Source organism: Ctenopharyngodon idella, chromosome 8 (genome assembly GCF_019924925.1).
Source record: "Ctenopharyngodon idella isolate HZGC_01 chromosome 8, HZGC01, whole genome shotgun sequence".
In the NCBI taxonomy this organism is placed as follows: domain Eukaryota; kingdom Metazoa; phylum Chordata; class Actinopteri; order Cypriniformes; family Xenocyprididae; genus Ctenopharyngodon; species Ctenopharyngodon idella.
Window position 1 is genome coordinate 33659927 of NC_067227.1, and position 19569 is coordinate 33679495.

Below are 19569 nucleotides of genomic sequence, written 5' to 3' on the forward strand. Positions count from 1 at the left end.
TCTTGTTTTAACCACAAGCTCATTTTTCATCTTAATATCTTCAGTCATTTCTCTTCTCCAGTAAATGTATCTTGATTTAAGAATGTTTAGATATTTGTGCTGAAAAACAAGACAGAAACACTGACTAAGAAAGTCATTTTTGCAGTGCGTCTTGGTACTTTCCTTTAAGACATCTAGCGATACACACTTTACATGAGCTACAGTGTAAGTTACCACAGTAAAAGTTTAGTCTATAAATGTCACATTACTCAACATCTCTGTGTCACCATCCACAGAGCTTCAAATCAAGCGTTCACATGTGAAAAATAAAACAAGTTTATGCATATCTGTAACTCATTTACGCTGCAGCTGACGCTCAAGCGGTCTGTGTGTTTGGGATTTCTCCTCATGCTTGCATTCAAGCTACACATTTACATTTGATCAGTACATGCATTCCCTGGGAATCGAACCCTTGATCTTGGCGTTGCGAGCGCCAGATACCGAAACACACACTCACCTCCCACAAGTGTCTTGAGTTTCGCACGGATCCCGACTGCACCTTCTCCAGTGGCAGAGGGACGCCCTGGAAAGGCCCGATCCAGGTTCCCTGCGGGATGCGCTGGGCCGCGCAGATGCCGTATCCCAGGCCCGGGACGGTGCTGGTGCACAGGCACACCTCACGTGGCAAATCCCTCAGCCAGTCCGGGACCTCCGGAGGGGGGACGGCCACCGAGGCGCTGCTGGTCCCCACCAGCCTCCGGAGCGAGTGCAGGGGTCCGTGCATGGGGCATTCTCCGTTACGGTTGTCCGCACACATGTCACAGCCTGCGGGACGCACAGCGAGAGGGCCAGTTAGTCACCGCGCACACAGATGGGACCCCGAACGGCCCACGCAGATCCACACAAACTTTAAATTGTCCCTCTGTGAGCTGGTGCATGAAGACATTCCTTCTTCTGTGCTTCGAACGATCATGGAGACTTTAAATCTAAAGCTTTGTCCCAAAATGGATGTAAAAATAGATCAGCTTATATTTGTGACTATGAAAAATATTATAAAACTAAATGAAATTGTATACAAATACTCACACAAACAGTGGGTGCATGAAGACGTTCCTTCTACACCCTAAAAAATGCTGGGTTAAAAACAACCCAAGTTGGGTTAAAATGGACAAACTTGGACGATTGGGTTAAATGTTTTATTTAACTCAACTATTGTTTAAAAATGACTGGAAATTAACATTTATTAATATGTTTAATGAATAATAATTAAACAATAAACATTTATTAAATATCTTATTAATAAATGTTCACCTTTTGATTATTATTATTGCCTCTAGTAATTATGTGTCTGATTTTTAATTTCCAACATATTTTGGGTTCATTTTAATCCAGTCATATAGTCATTTTTAAACAATAGTTACCCAGCAAACAACCCAATCGCTGCGTTTGTCCATAATTAACCCAACTTGGGTTGTTTTTAACCCAGGATTCTGTGCGTGAAACAACGATGAATGAAGATTTTAAATCTAAAGATGAACGTAAAAACAGATGCATTTTATATTACTCATTCAAAAAAGGTGTTGTGCATTTGGACTTTAAATTAAAAGATTTTTGCATCAATTAAATGAAATTGTAAACGGCTGAAATATCTCTTGAACACATGATTAAACGCATTTGAACACGTGCTGCTCGTTAAACTGTCAAACAGAAATAAAGCGCGCGGCTCAATGTGAACACAATTCTTATTTAACTGCGCATCTTATTTCGTGTTTGCATCTGAAATTCCTCCAATCATCGGCGCAAATGAAGGTAGTGAAGCACATGTGTTCCGCTTTATAAACGAGCTCCACTGCTCTGAAATATGGGCTCAGAATCGCGCATGTAGATAAAGAAGTCTCGCTGTCCCCGGGAGACACACATGTCCGTGTTGGGATGATGAATGTGGGCCGATGGAGCAGATCGATCAGTGATCCGGAGTCACTCTACAAAACTATACAGCAATTAATTGTGTGTTGTCCGCTCATCCCTCATGTGCTGCTGCATTTATCGATGAAGATCTGCTGATCACTCACCACATCTCACATTCATACAGCATGAAGAGCGCTTAAAAAGACGGAATATAACGGGCTAAAAATCATTCGCGCGATTAATAAAGATTCCATTCAGAAGATCTCAGTTGTTGACACTGACAATAAGTGTAATTATCATATATTCGATAGGCTAACTAATTAAAAATATTTAAGACATCTCAGATTTTATCTAAAATAAGTCGATTTTAATATACAAATCAGCTAAAACGATGTTTGTGCTTTAAAATAAGGCCGAGATTAAAACGAGCATTTTCAGTGTGAATATGGATTTTTTAAAAAGCTATTTCTGTAATTATAATTTCGGGATTTTGCTCGTGTTAATTGTCGCGCGCTGATAAATTTCGCGAGATGATCGCGATGATAATAAAATAAAACTCGACACGAGAATTAATTCAATTCGATCACTACAGAACACACATTCTTTGGCCTACTGCAAAAAAAATAGCTAGTTTTCAGAAGATTAACACTTTTTATCATAAAATCAAATTATTCGAAGCATATTTTATAAATATCTTAATACACAACAGCGTATAAATTTAGATTTATCTCGATAACTACTACTATTCTGAAACACAGCGCTTATTTTGTTCAACACTCCCAAAAAAAATAAATAAGGACGATTCTGTTATTTTCAAGAACCATATTTTAGTTCATTTGAGTTATTTAAATACTGTAGGATATTTATTGATGTTTCATTGTAAGTTTTGAGTTCTTTAATTGTGATGTTTTCTCAAATACGAGAGAATAAAAAGTTCCCCTTCATGATCAGGCATTGAAACCCTTTTTTCTTCATAATCGAATCCGGTAACGCTTTATTTTACTCTTATAACAGTAAATTATACGTGTAACTAACCCTAAAACTAAGTACATGTTATTAATTGATATAACTCAGTACTAACGCATAATTAAAATAAAGTGTAATCCTCATGTGTGGATGGATGAATGCTCACGGTTGTTGGCGTCTCCGTTGTGGTTGTTGACCGGGATGATCTCCATCCGCTGCTGTCCGTACAGGTAGTAGTCCAGCTCCTCGGAGCTCAGCTTCAGCCGCGAGCCTTTATCATTCTTAAAGTTGGACGACAAACAAAGTTCTTTGGCTTGAGAAGCGCCTCCGCCGCCGCTGTCGGAGCTCAGAGTCTGTCCGAACAGCGCGAGCTGACTCAAGGAGCACGCGGGAGACGCGGTGGAGGAGCTCGAGGACGACGAGGAGGTGCACGAGATCAGGCTGGGTCTCTGCAGGCGAAGGTTCTCCAGCGGCACCGGCGGCGGCAGCGCGGCGCTTTTCAGCGGGAAGAGCTGCTGCCAGTGCTGGATGTAGGTCGGGTCCACTTTGAGGAAAGCAGAACCGCTGGGCTCGCTCGGCTTCAGCATGTCCGACTGTAACAGCAGCACAGATGATGGATGATGGACTCTCATGTGCTCTTCTTCAGAGAAGAATCGCTCAACTTAAACATGCTACTAACACAAGTGAAGAAGTTCTGCGCCTCATGTTTCTGCGCGTGAAAATGATAGTGATCGCGAGTAAAGACACACTTACCCTGTCAGAAGAGTCCAGGCTGTGACTCCCGGACACTCACACCATCACAGTGTTGACCGAGAACCCCGTCAGCACGAGCGTCCTCCCACTCTCACGCGCACCCGTCCTCCTCTCGCGCTCCCGCGCGGGCACGTGCCTCCGGACAGACAGACGCAGAACAGAAGTGATGCTGAGCATCTGTCTCACGCAGTTTTGATTTATCTTTTGTAAGATAACCGCAAATGCTTTTTTTTTTAGTTTACGCGGCAAATTTGACAAAAAAAAAACCGTCTTGCTTTTGTAGTAAGAAAGTTGCTACACTCTTGAAAATAAAGCTTCCAAAAGGGAGTTTTCGCAGTGATGCCAAATAGAGGTTTCCAAAGAACAAATTTTTCTTCTGACCCTTTTCACATGTCCGGGTTTCTCGAAACGGAAGTCGTCATAGTTGGGTAAAATTCTATGGCGGTGAATGAGAGAATACATTAAATATATTTTTTGTGTCCCCGTTTTCTCAAAAAGCAAAAGAAAAACTCAACAACAGTGTTTTCACAACTTTCAAAAAGCGGAAATAGAGAGATTGATAACGGCAGTCAGAAGAGAGAAAGATATCAACTTTACCGCCATTCACACAGCCGTTATTAGAAACACCCTCACAGCAGTGTTAGCTAGTTTTTATTTTTTTGTAATTTGATTAAAAGTTAATATAATACTAAGTATAGTGTTATAAATGTATACATTTTTTTTAAAAAATGAAAATATAAAAAACTTTGCAAGATTTACGATGCTGATGACCGTTAAAACGCGTCATCACAGTCCGTTAAAAAGGGTCTCCATTTTAAAAATCTTACATATTCAATGGATGTTAAAGGTTCTTCGTGTCAATCGACGCCATTAAAGAACCGTACGAGAGATACAGAATCATAAATGTCATAATTTTATATTTTAGTTTCTGCATGATCAATCACGCATTATTTCCTTGGATATTCATGCCGTTTCTAGCTCGAAATGACCGTACTAAGATAAGACTGTGTAACTATTCTCAGTTTCCCAGCCTTCCAGACGCTTGAGAAAGTTACAGCTGTTTGGAAAGCCGCTCTATATCTGAATGTAGGGCATTTTACAGCAGAGGAGGGGTAAATGTTTTGACTGGCAATACTCTGACAGGCCCATTCGTCATCTAGAGGTCTCTGTAGATTGATAACGAAGCAAAACACAAACATAATCGTCTGAAAATGAATTCTTGTCTACAAATGCATTTCACCCTTTAAGAATGTGAGCAATAACAACACACACAGATTTAATGTTCATTAGAATTTTCGCAAGGATAGAGTTCCAAAAACCTGGCGCAATTACCTATCATTAAAATTACGAATTAATTGAATTATTATTATTATTTAAATAACAATAATAAATGTCAAATCTAACCTCAAAACAATTTATAGTTGTCATACTTCCAAATAACATTGCTATTATGACAGCGTATTGGTGTTTTTATTCATTGATAAATGAGCAGTGAAATAAAGTGCACTCGAGGGGCCGCGGGGATCAATACATTAACTGCCCAAATATATCATTTTCCGTGCCAAAAAACCGGATTATTAAAGCTTGGGCTTCATTTGTATATTTTCAGAGCGTGAAGAAAAGTGTTTAGGTGTGTCTTTCATTAACATAGACTGCTGTTTGACATTCACTTAGACCCTTTGCATTTCTTGTTAATTAATTCCGCTGATGGCTGAAAGACAAATGAACGGGCCCGTTTGACAGGAGTCCGATAAAGAATTCAGCCACCAGCGCCTCTTATTATAGTTTTAAGGTCACGGGTTGCTGAGTATATAATTCATTAATATAGACGTATATTCAGATGGGAGTTGATGCTCGTCGTCCTGTTGTTGCAACTCATATTTATAATAAATTGCCTGCTAATAACCCGCACTGCAAATAAGAGATTTATAGAAGTGCCGCGAGTGTGTTTTACATCAATCTATTAATGATGTAAAAACGCTTTTGCTATTTATCCATTAACAAAACTCTTTTTGTGTCACTTGATAGAGGTGTTCTAGGTGAACTCATTCAGACTAGTGTGTATCGGTGTGATTTAGGACACAAGAAACCATTTAGTGATTTGCTTGCTTTCAGCTAAAAACTCTTGGGTTGTTTTATTCTACCCAAGTCCTGGGTTGAGCCTTTTGGGTTATTTTTCCAGTGTTTGGGTAGTTTTTGTGTTACCCAGATCCTGGGTCAGACGTAACAACCCAGGGGTTGAGTTATTTATCGCGGGCTTTGTGCGCCCTCTTCAGGAGAGAGCAACATACAGGGGCGCGATGTTAGTTATCTAAACGAGTGTCACGTCGGCCTTTTCGCGTGATGGCCTGATGCTTTGCATAAAATTCTATGATTTTATTCAAAAAGATACAAAATATAAATACTTAGGATGTTAAAATGTGTTCTCAGAATTGTACGCTGATTATTTACGGACAGGTTATGGAGTCAGTCACAGCATTTTCCGGCTACGAGTGAAACGCAGGCGGCGGTCTAAAGTTATCAGTTCCCCCGCCGAACGCGAGTCATCTCCGGCACGAGATCCAGCGCCGTTACGGTGGAAACAGGACAACAAAGACTGGTCCATTACACTTGAATTACTAATATATGTTTAATTTTTACTTTTAATATTTGTTAAATGATCTCAAATGTAGGCAATATGTATTAAAAATTATATAAAATATGCTATAAAACATGATTGAATATGATATCGGGGTATTTTAAAAAAGTTTAGAGAATTTAAGTTCATCCGTAAACATTAATTCATGTATTTAGTTTTAAAAAAAGCTAGTATTATAGTAAAAATGAATCAACCCATTATGCTGGGTAAAATTAACCCAACGTGTGTTCTGTCCTATATTTACCCAGCCCTTGGGTTGAAAACAACCCAAATTGGGGTATAAAAATAATCTGCACTACATTCAGTATTGCTCAATATTTATTTATATATCTTCAACCCATGTATGGCTCATTTGCATTGACTCTAATGATCTAAGTTAAATATTTAAATGTGTCGCTGTCATTCTGTCAGCCGGGACAGAGGGGGCGCACTAGAGCCTGTCATCATCCAGTCACACTTACAAACTGTGAACACCTCATTTGCATTATCATTGTCATTTATATAAAAGCTGTACTGAACAAACATGAGTCTGGCACTTTAGTTTGATTAGAGCAAACATCTCAATGATGTCTTGAGATGTATCTGTAGATAATTTTGCTGATGCTTTAATTAATAAAGCCTCACTGCAATGCTGAGTGGGGTTCGACCCAGATTGTTAACCACTACACCACAAGAGCCCATTTCTGAGCCGTCAGTGAAGACGTCAGTGTGAAGCAGATCTGAAGATGCCATCAGTGAGAGACGCTGCTCTTTCTCCTGCTGTCTTCCTCAATTCCGTTCAGTGAGTGAAGCTTGAAGCGCTTTGAGTCGCTGCTGCTCGTGTCTTCATAATACCTGTAACACGCCCCGACAGAACTGAAGCTGAATAAACCGCAATCAGTGTCACCAAACATACGTTTATGTGTGAACTATATGGGCAACCAAACACACTCATCTTCATGCATGATAAAACATGGTGAATTATTTGTCTGAAACATACCTGGATCAAATATGACTTAATAAATAAATAAATCTGGCATGTGTGATCTCATTAACAGTGATTTCTACAGCTGATGCCTGTAGTTGAATCATCTTGCAGGATCCCTGAAATGAAAATAGGTGGTGATTCATAAAACAGAAAACTGCCAACAATTTTTTTTTTTTCAATTAACTTTTGCATTTGAATGTATTTTAAATGTATTTTTCTTGAAAATAAAGGTTATTTATTGGTATTGATGGTTCCATGAAGAGTCTTTAACATCTAAGGAACCACTAAAAAGGTACTTTAGTTTATTAAAATGTTCTTCACACTAAGAAAAATGGTTCTTTTAAGAACTAATCACTGAAAGGTTCTTTGGGGAACCAAAAATCACTGCAAAAACCTTTATTTTAAGAGTGCGTGTTGCCTTTAACCATTTACTTACATGTATAATAATGCGTATGTCAGTCTGTTTTGAAGCATCTTCCTCCTCATATCTGTCAGTATTCACTGATCTCAGACCTGCAGGAAGTAAATATACTCGCCGAAGCGGCACATTCGAGCCGATTTCACAGGGTTTCCCCGTAAACACCAGTGCTGAATGAAATAAATGGTAAAATTGAGGTTGGAGCCAATGATTAGAGCAGCCGTCAGCACTGAAACCATTACGGCGAGTCCTCCAGGGGCACAGTCTCTGAGATGAGCTCTGGTGCTTTACATGGCAGCGACCAGCAGTTTAATGAAGCGGCACTTGACCTGATTAAGGGCCCCGCGGCCCCGCGGCCCCTAGATTGTGTGCTTGAGAATAAACCAGATTCGAACAGGCACCAAATATAAAAGAACACAAATAAAATATATGATTTTTAGGTCCTGCGTAAATAAAGGTTCCAAAAGGGGTTTTTCACAACCAACATAAAAGAACCTTTCATTGAACAGTTCTTAGAGGAACCATTTGCCTTCTTAGCATGAAGAACATTCAATAATATACACTCTTGAAGGATTAGTTCACTTCAGAATTAAAATTTCCTCATAATTTACTCACCCCCATGTCATCCAAGATGTTCATGTCTTTCTTTCTTCAGTGGAAAAGAAATTAAGGAAAACATTCCAGGATTTTTCTCCATATAGTGGACTTCACTGGGGTTCAACGGGTTGAAGGTCCAAATGTCAGTTTCACTGCAGCTTCAAAGAGCTCTACACGATCCCAGACGAGGAATAAGAGTCTTATCTAGAGAAACCATCAGCCATTTTCAAAAAAAAAATTAAAAATTATATACTTTTTAACCACAAATGCTCGTCTTGCACTGCTCTGTGATGCTCCACGCATTACGTAATCACGTTGGAAAGGTCACGCGTGACGTAGGCAGAAGTACCGATTCAGTGTTTACAAAGCGAATGTGCAAAGACTAAGTCAAACGCCCTTTACAAAAAAAGGTAAAACAACGATGTCGGACGATTTTGAAGTTGGATAAGAAAATGAGATGGAGTTTTTACTTCCACCTACGTCACGTGACCTTTCCAACATGATTACGTAATGTGTGGAGCATCACAGAGCAGTGCAAGACGAGCATTTGTGGTTAAAAAGTATATAAATGTTTATTTTTTTTAGAAAATGGCCGATGGTTTCTCTAGATAAGACTCTTATTCCTCATCTGGGATCGTGTAGAGCTCTTTGAAGCTGCACTGAAACTGACATTTGGACCTTTAACCCGTTAAACCCCAGTGAAGTCCTCTATATGGAGAAAAATCCTGGAATGTTTTCCTTCATTTCTTTTCAACTGAAGAAAGACATGACCATCTTGGATGACATGGGGGTGAGTAAATTATCAGGAAATTTTAATTCTGAAGTGAACTAATCCTTTAAAAATGAAGGTTTTTTATTGACATCAATAGTTCCATCAAGAAGCTTTAACATCCATGGAATCTTTCCATTGCATAATAGTGGGAAATGGTTCTTTATTAAAATGTTCATCACACTAAGAAAAATGGTTCTTTAAGAACTGTTCAAGGTTCCTCGGGGGACCAAAAATGGTTCTTCTATATGGCATCACTGCGAAAAAACCCTTTATTTTTAAGAGTGTAAAGAAACTTTTTCCACTACAAAGATGTTAAAGGTTGTTCACCACAGAAGAACCTTTATTTTTAAGTGTGTATTCATTCAGTTTCTGTTGTTTTTTACATGGCAGAATTATTTATTTCAAACGTTTTTAGAAATCAAACCAAAACCACCAGAAACTTGCACAGATTTGGAAAGTCGGTCTTGGAACAGCTAATGTTTCAATGTGCCAAATCACTTATAACTGCAATTTTTCATCTTGAATGTTGAAGGACTAGTCTTTTTATATTTCTCCCCTTCTGTACATTAGTATCCATCCTTTATGTGTGTTCTTGTATTTTAGATTACGTGTGTGCACACGTCGCAGTTTTTTTTTTTTTAGTAAATTCCTCAGACATTGCGCGCCGTGAGACGCGCACGCGCGCCCTGGAGGAGGAGCGTCATACAGGAAGACGCGCGCGCCACTGAACCCGCTGATTCTCTTCAGTCAAATACTCAGCTCACATCCATATTCAGAGATGTACCGGCCTCAGCTCTGGCACGCGTTTACTCTCCTTTATTTGCCGTTTTTAGGCAGCGCCATTGATTTTAAAACGCGGAGGGGACCGCAAGTAACGGACAAGGTGAGACGCGCGTCCTGCTGCAGCATTTTCTGCCAACCGAAGCGCGACGCGACGCGTCCTGCAGCATCACAGCGAGAACCTCAAAACAATCATTCATCCACACAATCATGAATTAAACCTGCGGTGTATCTGCTTTAGTCTTTTAAGCGTTGACAGATCGTTGTATTGTGCGCATGCGTGTTTGTAAATGCGTCTCTTCATTCCATCTCACATTGTATATTTACTAATATTTATACAGGGTGATTGGGACACTTTTTCCAAGTAATCTCAATGGCAAAAACTGTCCCAATCACTCTGAATTCACCATATCGAATACTTTTTAAAGTTAAAAATACATATATTCTGCTCCTTTTTTCTATATACACACACACACACCATATAAACCACATATATTCACACAGTGCTAAACTGTCAGGTGTATTGTGCTCTTCATCTGTGGTGTCTTTGTGCTGCAGGTGTTTTTTGACATCACTGTCGGAGGACACGAGGTTGGCAGGATCGTGATCGGTCTGTTCGGAGAAGTCGCTCCTCTGACCGTGCAGAACTTTGTGGCTCTTGCCACAGGAGAGGTAGATCTCACCATCATACACACATCTGTGAAAATACACTAGATCCACAGACTGACGACAGGCTAACACTGATCCTCTCTTCAGAAGGGTTACGGGTACAAAGGCAGCAAGTTCCATCGTGTTATCAAGGATTTCATGATCCAGGGAGGCGATTTTACAGCTGGAGACGGAACAGGCGGTGAGAATAACACTTTCTTCATCTCTAGGATGTGCACTGAGCTTTAGAAATGAAAATCTGTTGATTTACTCACCCTCACGTGAGTCCATAGAGTCTCTGAAACACAAACAGATGTTTAGGAAAATGTTCATGTCACTCTGTTTAAAATGTGCTAGTAAAATGGTTGAGGTATGTTTTACATGCACTAATTTTCATAATTTGAAATGAATCTGGTCCAATTTCAGATTCTGAAAGTTGTTTATGTGAACACAAAACTTCAGCGCATGCACAGAACTGGAGAAACACGCGATAATGTCATGTATAATTGTAGTTTAAGCCTTGATGACTTTATTTTTTTAAAAAAGCTGACGTATATATCAGAAGAGCTTTCAGGATAACAGTGAACGTTCTCAAAATGTTCTCTCAAAGTTATGAAGAAATGCTCTTCCAGTAACGTTAATAAAAGTTATTTTTTTAGAATTGCGTGATAAAAAGTCAGAATTTTGAGATATAAAGTCAGAATCACAAATTATAAAGTCAGAATTGCGAGTTATAAAGTCAGAATTGCGAGTTGTAAAGTCAGAATTGCGAGTTATAAAGTCAGAATTGCGAGATATAAAGTCAGATTTGCGAGATATAAAGTCAGATTTGCGAGATATAAAGTCAGAATTGCGAGTTATAAAGTCAGAATTGCGAGATATAAAGTCAGAATCACAAATTATAAAGTCAGAATTGCGAGTTATAAAGTCAGAATTGCGAGTTGTAAAGTCAGAATTGCGAGATATAAAGTCAGAATTGCGAGTTGTAAAGTCAGAATTGCGAGATGTAAAGTCAGAATTGCGAGTTGTAAAGTCAGAATTGCGAGTTGTAAAGTCAGAATTGCGAGATGTAAAGTCAGAATTGCGAGATGTAAAGTCAGAATTGCGAGATATAAAGTCAGAATTGCGAGTTATAAAGTCAGAATTGCGAGATATAAAGTCAGAATCACAAATTATAAAGTCAGAATTGCGAGTTATAAAGTCAGAATTGCGAGTTGTAAAGTCAGAATTGCGAGATATAAAGTCAGAATTGCGAGTTGTAAAGTCAGAATTGCGAGTTGTAAAGTCAGAATTGCGAGTTATAAAGTCAGAATTGCGAGATATAAAGTCAGATTTGCGAGATATAAAGTCAGAATCACAAATTATAAAGTCAGAATTGCGAGTTATAAAGTCAGAATTGCGAGTTGTAAAGTCAGAATTGCGAGTTATAAAGTCAGAATTGCGAGATATAAAGTCAGATTTGCGAGATATAAAGTCAGATTTGCGAGATATAAAGTCAGAATTGCGAGTTATAAAGTCAGAATTGCGAGATATAAAGTCAGAATCACAAATTATAAAGTCAGAATTGCGAGTTATAAAGTCAGAATTGCGAGTTGTAAAGTCAGAATTGCGAGATATAAAGTCAGAATTGCGAGTTGTAAAGTCAGAATTGCGAGTTGTAAAGTCAGAATTGCGAGATGTAAAGTCAGAATTGCGAGATGTAAAGTCAGAATTGCGAGATATAAAGTCAGAATTGCGAGTTATAAAGTCAGAATTGCGTGATATAAAGTCAGAATTGTGAGATATAAAGTCAGAATCACAAATTATAAAGTCAGAATTGCGAGATATAAAGTCAGAATTGCGAGTTGTAAAGTCAGAATTGCGAGATATAAAGTCAGATTTGCGAGATATAAAGTCAGATTTGCGAGATATAAAGTCAGAATTGCGAGTTATAAAGTCAGAATTGCGAGATATAAAGTCAGAATCACAAATTATAAAGTCAGAATTGCGAGATATAAAGTCAGAATTGCGAGTTGTAAAGTCAGAATTGCGAGATGTAAAGTCAGAATTGCGAGTTGTAAAGTCAGAATTGCGAGTTGTAAAGTCAGAATTGCGAGATGTAAAGTCAGAATTGCGAGATGTAAAGTCAGAATTGCGAGATATAAAGTCAGAATTGCGAGTTATAAAGTCAGAATTGCGTGATAAAAAGTCAGAATTTTGAGATATAAAGTCAGAATCACAAATTATAAAGTCAGAATTGCGAGTTATAAAGTCAGAATTGCGAGTTGTAAAGTCAGAATTGCGAGTTATAAAGTCAGAATTGCGAGATATAAAGTCAGATTTGCGAGATATAAAGTCAGATTTGCGAGATATAAAGTCAGAATTGCGAGTTATAAAGTCAGAATTGCGAGATATAAAGTCAGAATCACAAATTATAAAGTCAGAATTGCGAGATATAAAGTCAGAATTGCGAGTTATAAAGTCAGAATTGCGAGTTGTAAAGTCAGAATTGCGAGATATAAAGTCAGAATTGCGAGTTGTAAAGTCAGAATTGCGAGATGTAAAGTCAGAATTGCGAGTTGTAAAGTCAGAATTGCGAGTTGTAAAGTCAGAATTGCGAGATGTAAAGTCAGAATTGCGAGATGTAAAGTCAGAATTGCGAGATATAAAGTCAGAATTGCGAGTTATAAAGTCAGAATTGCGTGATATAAAGTCAGAATTGTGAGATATAAAGTCAGAATCACAAATTATAAAGTCAGAATTGCGAGATATAAAGTCAGAATTGCGAGTTATAAAGTCAGAATTGCGAGTTGTAAAGTCAGAATTGCGAGATATAAAGTCAGAATTGCGAGTTGTAAAGTCAGAATTGCGAGTTATAAAGTCAGAATTGCGAGATATAAAGTCAGAATTGCGAGATATAAAGTCAGAATTGCGTGATATAAAGTCAGAATTGCGAGATATAAAGTCAGAATCACAAATTATAAAGTCAGAATTGCGAGATATAAAGTCAGAATTGTGAGTTATAAAGTCAGAATTGCGAGTTGTAAAGTCAGAATTGCGAGATATAAAGTCAGAATTGCGAGTTGTAAAGTCAGAATTGCGAGTTGTAAAGTCAGAATTGCGAGATGTAAAGTCAGAATTGCGAGATGTAAAGTCAGAATTGCGAGATATAAAGTCAGAATTGCGAGTTATAAAGTCAGAATTGCGTGATATAAAGTCAGAATTGTGAGATATAAAGTCAGAATCACAAATTATAAAGTCAGAATTGCGAGATATAAAGTCAGAATTGCGAGTTGTAAAGTCAGAATTGCGAGATATAAAGTCAGATTTGCGAGATATAAAGTCAGATTTGCGAGATATAAAGTCAGAATTGCGAGTTATAAAGTCAGAATTGCGAGATATAAAGTCAGAATCACAAATTATAAAGTCAGAATTGCGAGATATAAAGTCAGAATTGCGAGTTGTAAAGTCAGAATTGCGAGATGTAAAGTCAGAATTGCGAGTTGTAAAGTCAGAATTGCGAGTTGTAAAGTCAGAATTGCGAGATGTAAAGTCAGAATTGCGAGATGTAAAGTCAGAATTGCGAGATATAAAGTCAGAATTGCGAGTTATAAAGTCAGAATTGCGTGATAAAAAGTCAGAATTTTGAGATATAAAGTCAGAATCACAAATTATAAAGTCAGAATTGCGAGTTATAAAGTCAGAATTGCGAGTTGTAAAGTCAGAATTGCGAGTTATAAAGTCAGAATTGCGAGATATAAAGTCAGATTTGCGAGATATAAAGTCAGATTTGCGAGATATAAAGTCAGAATTGCGAGTTATAAAGTCAGAATTGCGAGATATAAAGTCAGAATCACAAATTATAAAGTCAGAATTGCGAGATATAAAGTCAGAATTGCGAGTTATAAAGTCAGAATTGCGAGTTGTAAAGTCAGAATTGCGAGATATAAAGTCAGAATTGCGAGTTGTAAAGTCAGAATTGCGAGATGTAAAGTCAGAATTGCGAGTTGTAAAGTCAGAATTGCGAGTTGTAAAGTCAGAATTGCGAGATGTAAAGTCAGAATTGCGAGATGTAAAGTCAGAATTGCGAGATATAAAGTCAGAATTGCGAGTTATAAAGTCAGAATTGCGTGATATAAAGTCAGAATTGTGAGATATAAAGTCAGAATCACAAATTATAAAGTCAGAATTGCGAGATATAAAGTCAGAATTGCGAGTTATAAAGTCAGAATTGCGAGTTGTAAAGTCAGAATTGCGAGATATAAAGTCAGAATTGCGAGTTGTAAAGTCAGAATTGCGAGATGTAAAGTCAGAATTGCGAGTTGTAAAGTCAGAATTGCGAGTTGTAAAGTCAGAATTGCGAGATGTAAAGTCAGAATTGCGAGATATAAAGTCAGAATTGCGTGATATAAAGTCAGAATTGCGAGTTATAAAGTCAGAATTGCGTGATATAAAGTCAGAATTGCGAGATATAGTCAGAATTGCGTGATATAAAGTCAGAATTGCGAGATATAAAGTCAGAATTGCGTGATATAAAGTCAGAATTGCGAGATATAAAGTCAGAATTGCGAGATATAAAGTCAGAATTGTGAGATATAAAGTCAGAATCACAAATTATAAAGTCAGAATTACGAGATATAAAGTCAGAATTGTGTGATATAAAGTCAGAATTGCGAGTTATAAAGTCAGAATTGCGAGATATAAAGTCAGAATTGTGTGATATAAAGTCAGAATTGCGAGTTATAAAGTCAGAATTACGAGATATAAAGTCAGAATTGCGAGATATAAAGTCAGATTTGCGAGATATAAAGTCAGAATTGCGAGTTATAAAGTCAGAATTACGAGATATAAAGTCAGAATTGCGAGTTATAAAGTCAGAATTGCGAGTTATAAAGTCAGAATTGCGAGATATAAAGTCAGAATTACGAGATATAAAGTCAGAATTGTGTGATATAAAGTCAGAATTGTGTGATATAAAGTCAGAATTACGAGACATAAAGTCAGAATTGTGAGTTATAAAGTCGGAATTGCGAGATATAAAATCGGAATTGCGTGATAAAAAGTCAGAATTGCGAGATATAAAGTCGGAATTGTGTGATATAAAGTCAGAATTGTGAGTTACAAAGTCAGAATTGTGAGATATAAAGTCAGAATTGCGAGTTATAAAGTCAGAATTGCGAGTTATAAAGTCAGAATTGCGAGATACAAAGTCAGAATTGCGAGATACAAAGTCGGAATTGCGAGATATAAAGTCGGAATTGTGTGATACAAAGTCAGAATTGTGAGATATAAAGTCAGAATTGCGAGATATAAAGTCAGAATTGCGAGTTATAAAGTCAGAATTGCGAGATATAAAGTCAGAATTGCGAGATATAAAGTCAGAATTGCGAGATGTAAAGTCAGAATTGTGAGTTACAAAGTCAGAATTGCGAGATATAAAGTCGGAATTGCGAGATACAAAGTCGGAATTGCGAGATATAAAGTCGGAATTGTGTGATACAAAGTCAGAATTGTGAGATATAAAGTCAGAATTGCGAGATATAAAGTCAGAATTGCGAGTTATAAAGTACGAGATTATTTATGATTGAATAAATGGTCAGATTTAAGCGTTTACATAATTTATTTTTCTCTGTTGATCAGATTATTTCAGGTCTACACATCCAGTCGAGCTCAATCGGATCGGTTGAGGTGTTTACATGAAGGATTTTCAGTCTGATTGAGCCATCAATCCTATTATAAACATATTATTTGGGTGCATGTAAACATAGCTAGTGTAGAGCACCATGTGACTCCAGTCATGTGTTCAAATTTAAAGGGGCTGTATGTAGATTCAGAAACCCTTGTTAGTAGCGACACCGGTGGCCGTTAAGTGAACTGCAGCAGCAACTTACTGTGAAACTTTTTCGTTATTTTTTCGTTACAAGCTGTTCACACTTTGGCAATAAAAAAGAAATACGTGAAAATTCGTACACATAAACATTCACTTAATGTGACGCGTATTCAAGAGGTGTAATATAATTCCTCACACAAAACACTGATTATTTGTAACGTGGCGGTCGACGGCCGAGACTCTTATCCTCAGTTCTGTGTTTCAGGTAAAAGCATCTATGGAAACACATTTGCGGACGAGAACTTCAAGCTCAGACATCTGGGCGCAGGTTGGGTCAGTATGGCGAACGCCGGGCCCGACACCAACGGCTCTCAGTTCTTCATCACTTTAGCCAGAGCGCCGTGGCTGGACGGCAAACACGTGGTCTTCGGCAAAGTCTTGGAGGGGATGGTATGATTCCTGCAGAACACACACACATTTAGGGCCCTATGATTTCAGACAGAAACGGAATCCAGTCATAAAAATGGAATTTTGGATGAATAAATCAAAAGTAGGGCTGCACATTTAATCATATGGAGATATGGACTAGTGCCTGTGAATTTTAAAGCCTAAAAAGACTATTAAAGGGGTTATGACATGGATTTTTAAATTTTTTTAATATGTTCCTTGAGGTTCACTTAAAATGTTAATAAAGTTTTTGCACACACACACACACACACACACACACAAAAAATTATGTATGCGGAAAAACAATTATTTTCAACCTTCACAAACTCAAAGCTCTTCACTGCAACCCGCCAAAATAAAAAGTTTGGTTTAACTTGAAGAAATTGCGACAGAAAAATATTACTATTGTACAGTAGAATGTAATTCTTAAATAATAATAATAAAATTATTAAAACTTTATTTTTAAAGGAATAATCACAACTCTGACACTAATAATCACAATCATAATTTTTTATTGCACGTTTTATTTTTTGTATTAAATCAAAAATCCAGAAAAAAATTAAAACAGAATTTCTGAAAAAATAATTTCACAGGGTCCTATTATTGTTCAATAAATAAATAAATTATTAAGTTGATACAATTTTGAGAATTCAATTTATTAGATATGATTTTTAATTAATTAATGGACCATTAAAATGGAATCCAGAAGAATGAAAAAAAAAAACAGAATTTGGGAAAAAAATAAAACAGAATTTGGGAAAAAATAAAACATTTCATATGGCCATATTATTGAGAAAAAAAAAAAATCAATAAATTATTAAGTTGTTAAAGTTTTAAGAATTCATTTGATTAGACATGCTTTTTAATTATTACAATTTATTTAAATCATCAAAATAGAATCCAGGAGAATTAAAACGAAACCACACAGAATTTGTAAAAAAAAAAAAAAAAAAAAAAAAAAAATATATATATATATATATATATATATATATATATATAGGGCCTTAAAAATGTAATTTAATAAACAACAATTTTCCAATGATTTCTATTAATTAAGCTTTTTGATTACTAAAATTTAATTTAACCATTAAAATCAGGAAAAATGAAAATGGAAAAAACTATTAAAAAAAATAAATAAAGATGTTTTTTTGGGATGATTCACATAACATCTGTTTCCTAGTACAGACACAAAGACAGAGTGAGTGATGTCACTATGGTAGTAAACCAATAGCAGCGCTGCGAGCGGATGACATCACTCATCAGCGGTGTGTGTGTGTGTGTGTGTGTGTGTGTGTCTCAGGCTGTGGTTCACACCATTGAACTCCAGGACACGAACGATCGGAACCTGCCGTACACCGAGTGTGTGATCGTCAACAGCGGGAAGATCAAGGTGAAAGAGCCTCTGGTCGTGGAGGTGGAGGGATGGTGAATGATCACAGATACTGTACGTCTGTCTGATTTATGCTTCATGTCAATATCTTCATATCTGAGTTCTGCTGTGACTGTATTCATCAGTGTATTTTTTCTCCATCGTACCGTCATTAGATTATTCTCTAACCACTATGCAGCACTTTTTGTAAGTATCATATCAGTCCATATGTGACGTGATCTAATGTGTAACGGCCAACTCTCTCCTCACTGCGCAGCACTTTATGATCTGCTGTAGGAGTTTAACTGCACAAATCAACCTGAAATCATCTGCGAGTGCCATAAGAGACACAGACTTGAATTCTGTTTGAAATCTTGAACATTTGAATTATGACTTTGAATTTTGTTTCTAATGACATTTAGGAAAATAAATAATAATGTCTGTTAGAATAAGCTGTATTTAAATTTATGTAAATTTGGTTCATTTTGACCTTGTAGTTTTTATTTAGAAACTAAATTTATGTACTGTATGTATGTTTTTATCAATATATGTGTGTGTGTGTATATTATATATATACACACACACACACTACCGTTTAAATTATATACTATTATTCATCAAGGATGCATTAAATTGATCAAAATCGACATTTATAATGTTACAAAAGACTCTATTTCAAATAAATGCTGTTCTTCTGAACTTTCTATTCATCAAAGAATCCTTTAAAAATAAAATGTATCACAGTTTCCATAAAAATATGAACTGTTTTCAACATTGATAATAATCATAAATGTTTCTTGATCATCAAATCATCATATTAGAATGATTTCTGAAGGATCATGTGACACTGAAGACTGAAGTAATGATGCTGAAAATTCAGCTTTGATCACAGGATATAAATTACACTTTACTATATATTCACATAGAAAACAGCTGATTTACATTAAAATAATATTTCACATTTTTTACTGTATTTTTGATCAAATAAATGCAGCCTTGGTGAGCAGAAGAGACTTTTGAATTGTGTGTGTATATATATATATATATATATACACACACACACAATGGGTATCAACAATTAATTTAGTATATACTGTCTGAACAATAAACCATATTAGTTCTATCAGTTATAGTTTGCTAAACACAAATGTTTTGTATTCAGTTCCTAAAGTAAACATGAAAACATTTTACGTCCATTTCATGTTGACTTTATGATTGCTGCTGTCTCAAAATAAAATACTTTTCTCCTGAATGTGATTTATATCCTTTATTTCTGTGCAAAAACCTGATCTGAACACCATGTGACTGTTCATCTCACCTTGTGTTTCCATGTTGTGATGATCACAAACGTCAAACCCGACGGCAGGAGATCAGGACTGGAACAGGATTCTGTAAATTCATGTAAACATGATCCTTCATCCCAACGTTTTCTCAAGGTTCTCTCAAAGTTATGAACAAGCGTTAATAATAAAACATTATCTGGTCTTTAATAATGTTCTCAAAACGTAAGCATAAAAA

The 19569-nt window shown here is 36.6% G+C and overlaps 2 protein-coding genes and 1 long non-coding RNA gene across 6 annotated transcripts in view; 1 reads left to right on the forward strand and 2 right to left on the reverse strand.

The window, feature by feature from the left end:
• prdm6 (PR domain containing 6) overlaps positions 1–4091 on the reverse strand; it is a 30090-nt gene extending 25999 nt beyond the window's left edge. For 2 of the 3 annotated variants that reach the window (XM_051902789.1, XM_051902791.1), the window contains exons 1-2: positions 3020–3555; positions 497–804 (exon numbers count right to left, since the gene is read on the reverse strand). In XM_051902789.1, coding sequence (XP_051758749.1) covers positions 497–804; positions 3020–3485 — 774 coding nt within the window. In that variant the 5' untranslated portion in view covers positions 3486–3555. Of the gene's footprint in view, positions 1–496; positions 805–3019; positions 3556–3606 lie in introns of those variants that run through there. The other variant, XM_051902790.1, reaches the window with a different exon arrangement.
• Positions 4092–6544: 2453 nt separating this feature from the next.
• LOC127517341 (uncharacterized) lies at positions 6545–8000 on the reverse strand. Its single transcript, XR_007931241.1, has 3 exons — positions 7648–8000; positions 7224–7327; positions 6545–7078 (listed from the first exon to the last, which is right to left on the reverse strand). It is a non-coding gene; the product is annotated as an uncharacterized LOC127517341 (long non-coding RNA).
• A 1462-nt stretch (positions 8001–9462) lies between these two features.
• On the forward strand, positions 9463–19303 carry ppic (peptidylprolyl isomerase C). 2 transcript variants are annotated; one of them, XM_051902806.1, is made up of 5 exons: positions 9463–9881; positions 10337–10450; positions 10538–10628; positions 16501–16685; positions 17983–19303. In XM_051902806.1, the coding sequence occupies exons 1-5, from the start codon at positions 9777–9779 to the stop codon at positions 18109–18111; spliced, it is 624 nt and encodes a 207-aa protein (XP_051758766.1). In that variant the 5' UTR covers positions 9463–9776; the 3' UTR covers positions 18112–19303. The 2 variants fall into 2 exon arrangements, with proteins under 2 accessions (XP_051758766.1, XP_051758765.1); XM_051902805.1 differs by having other exon boundaries at positions 9478–9881; positions 10535–10628.
• Positions 19304–19569: the final 266 nt, after the last annotated feature.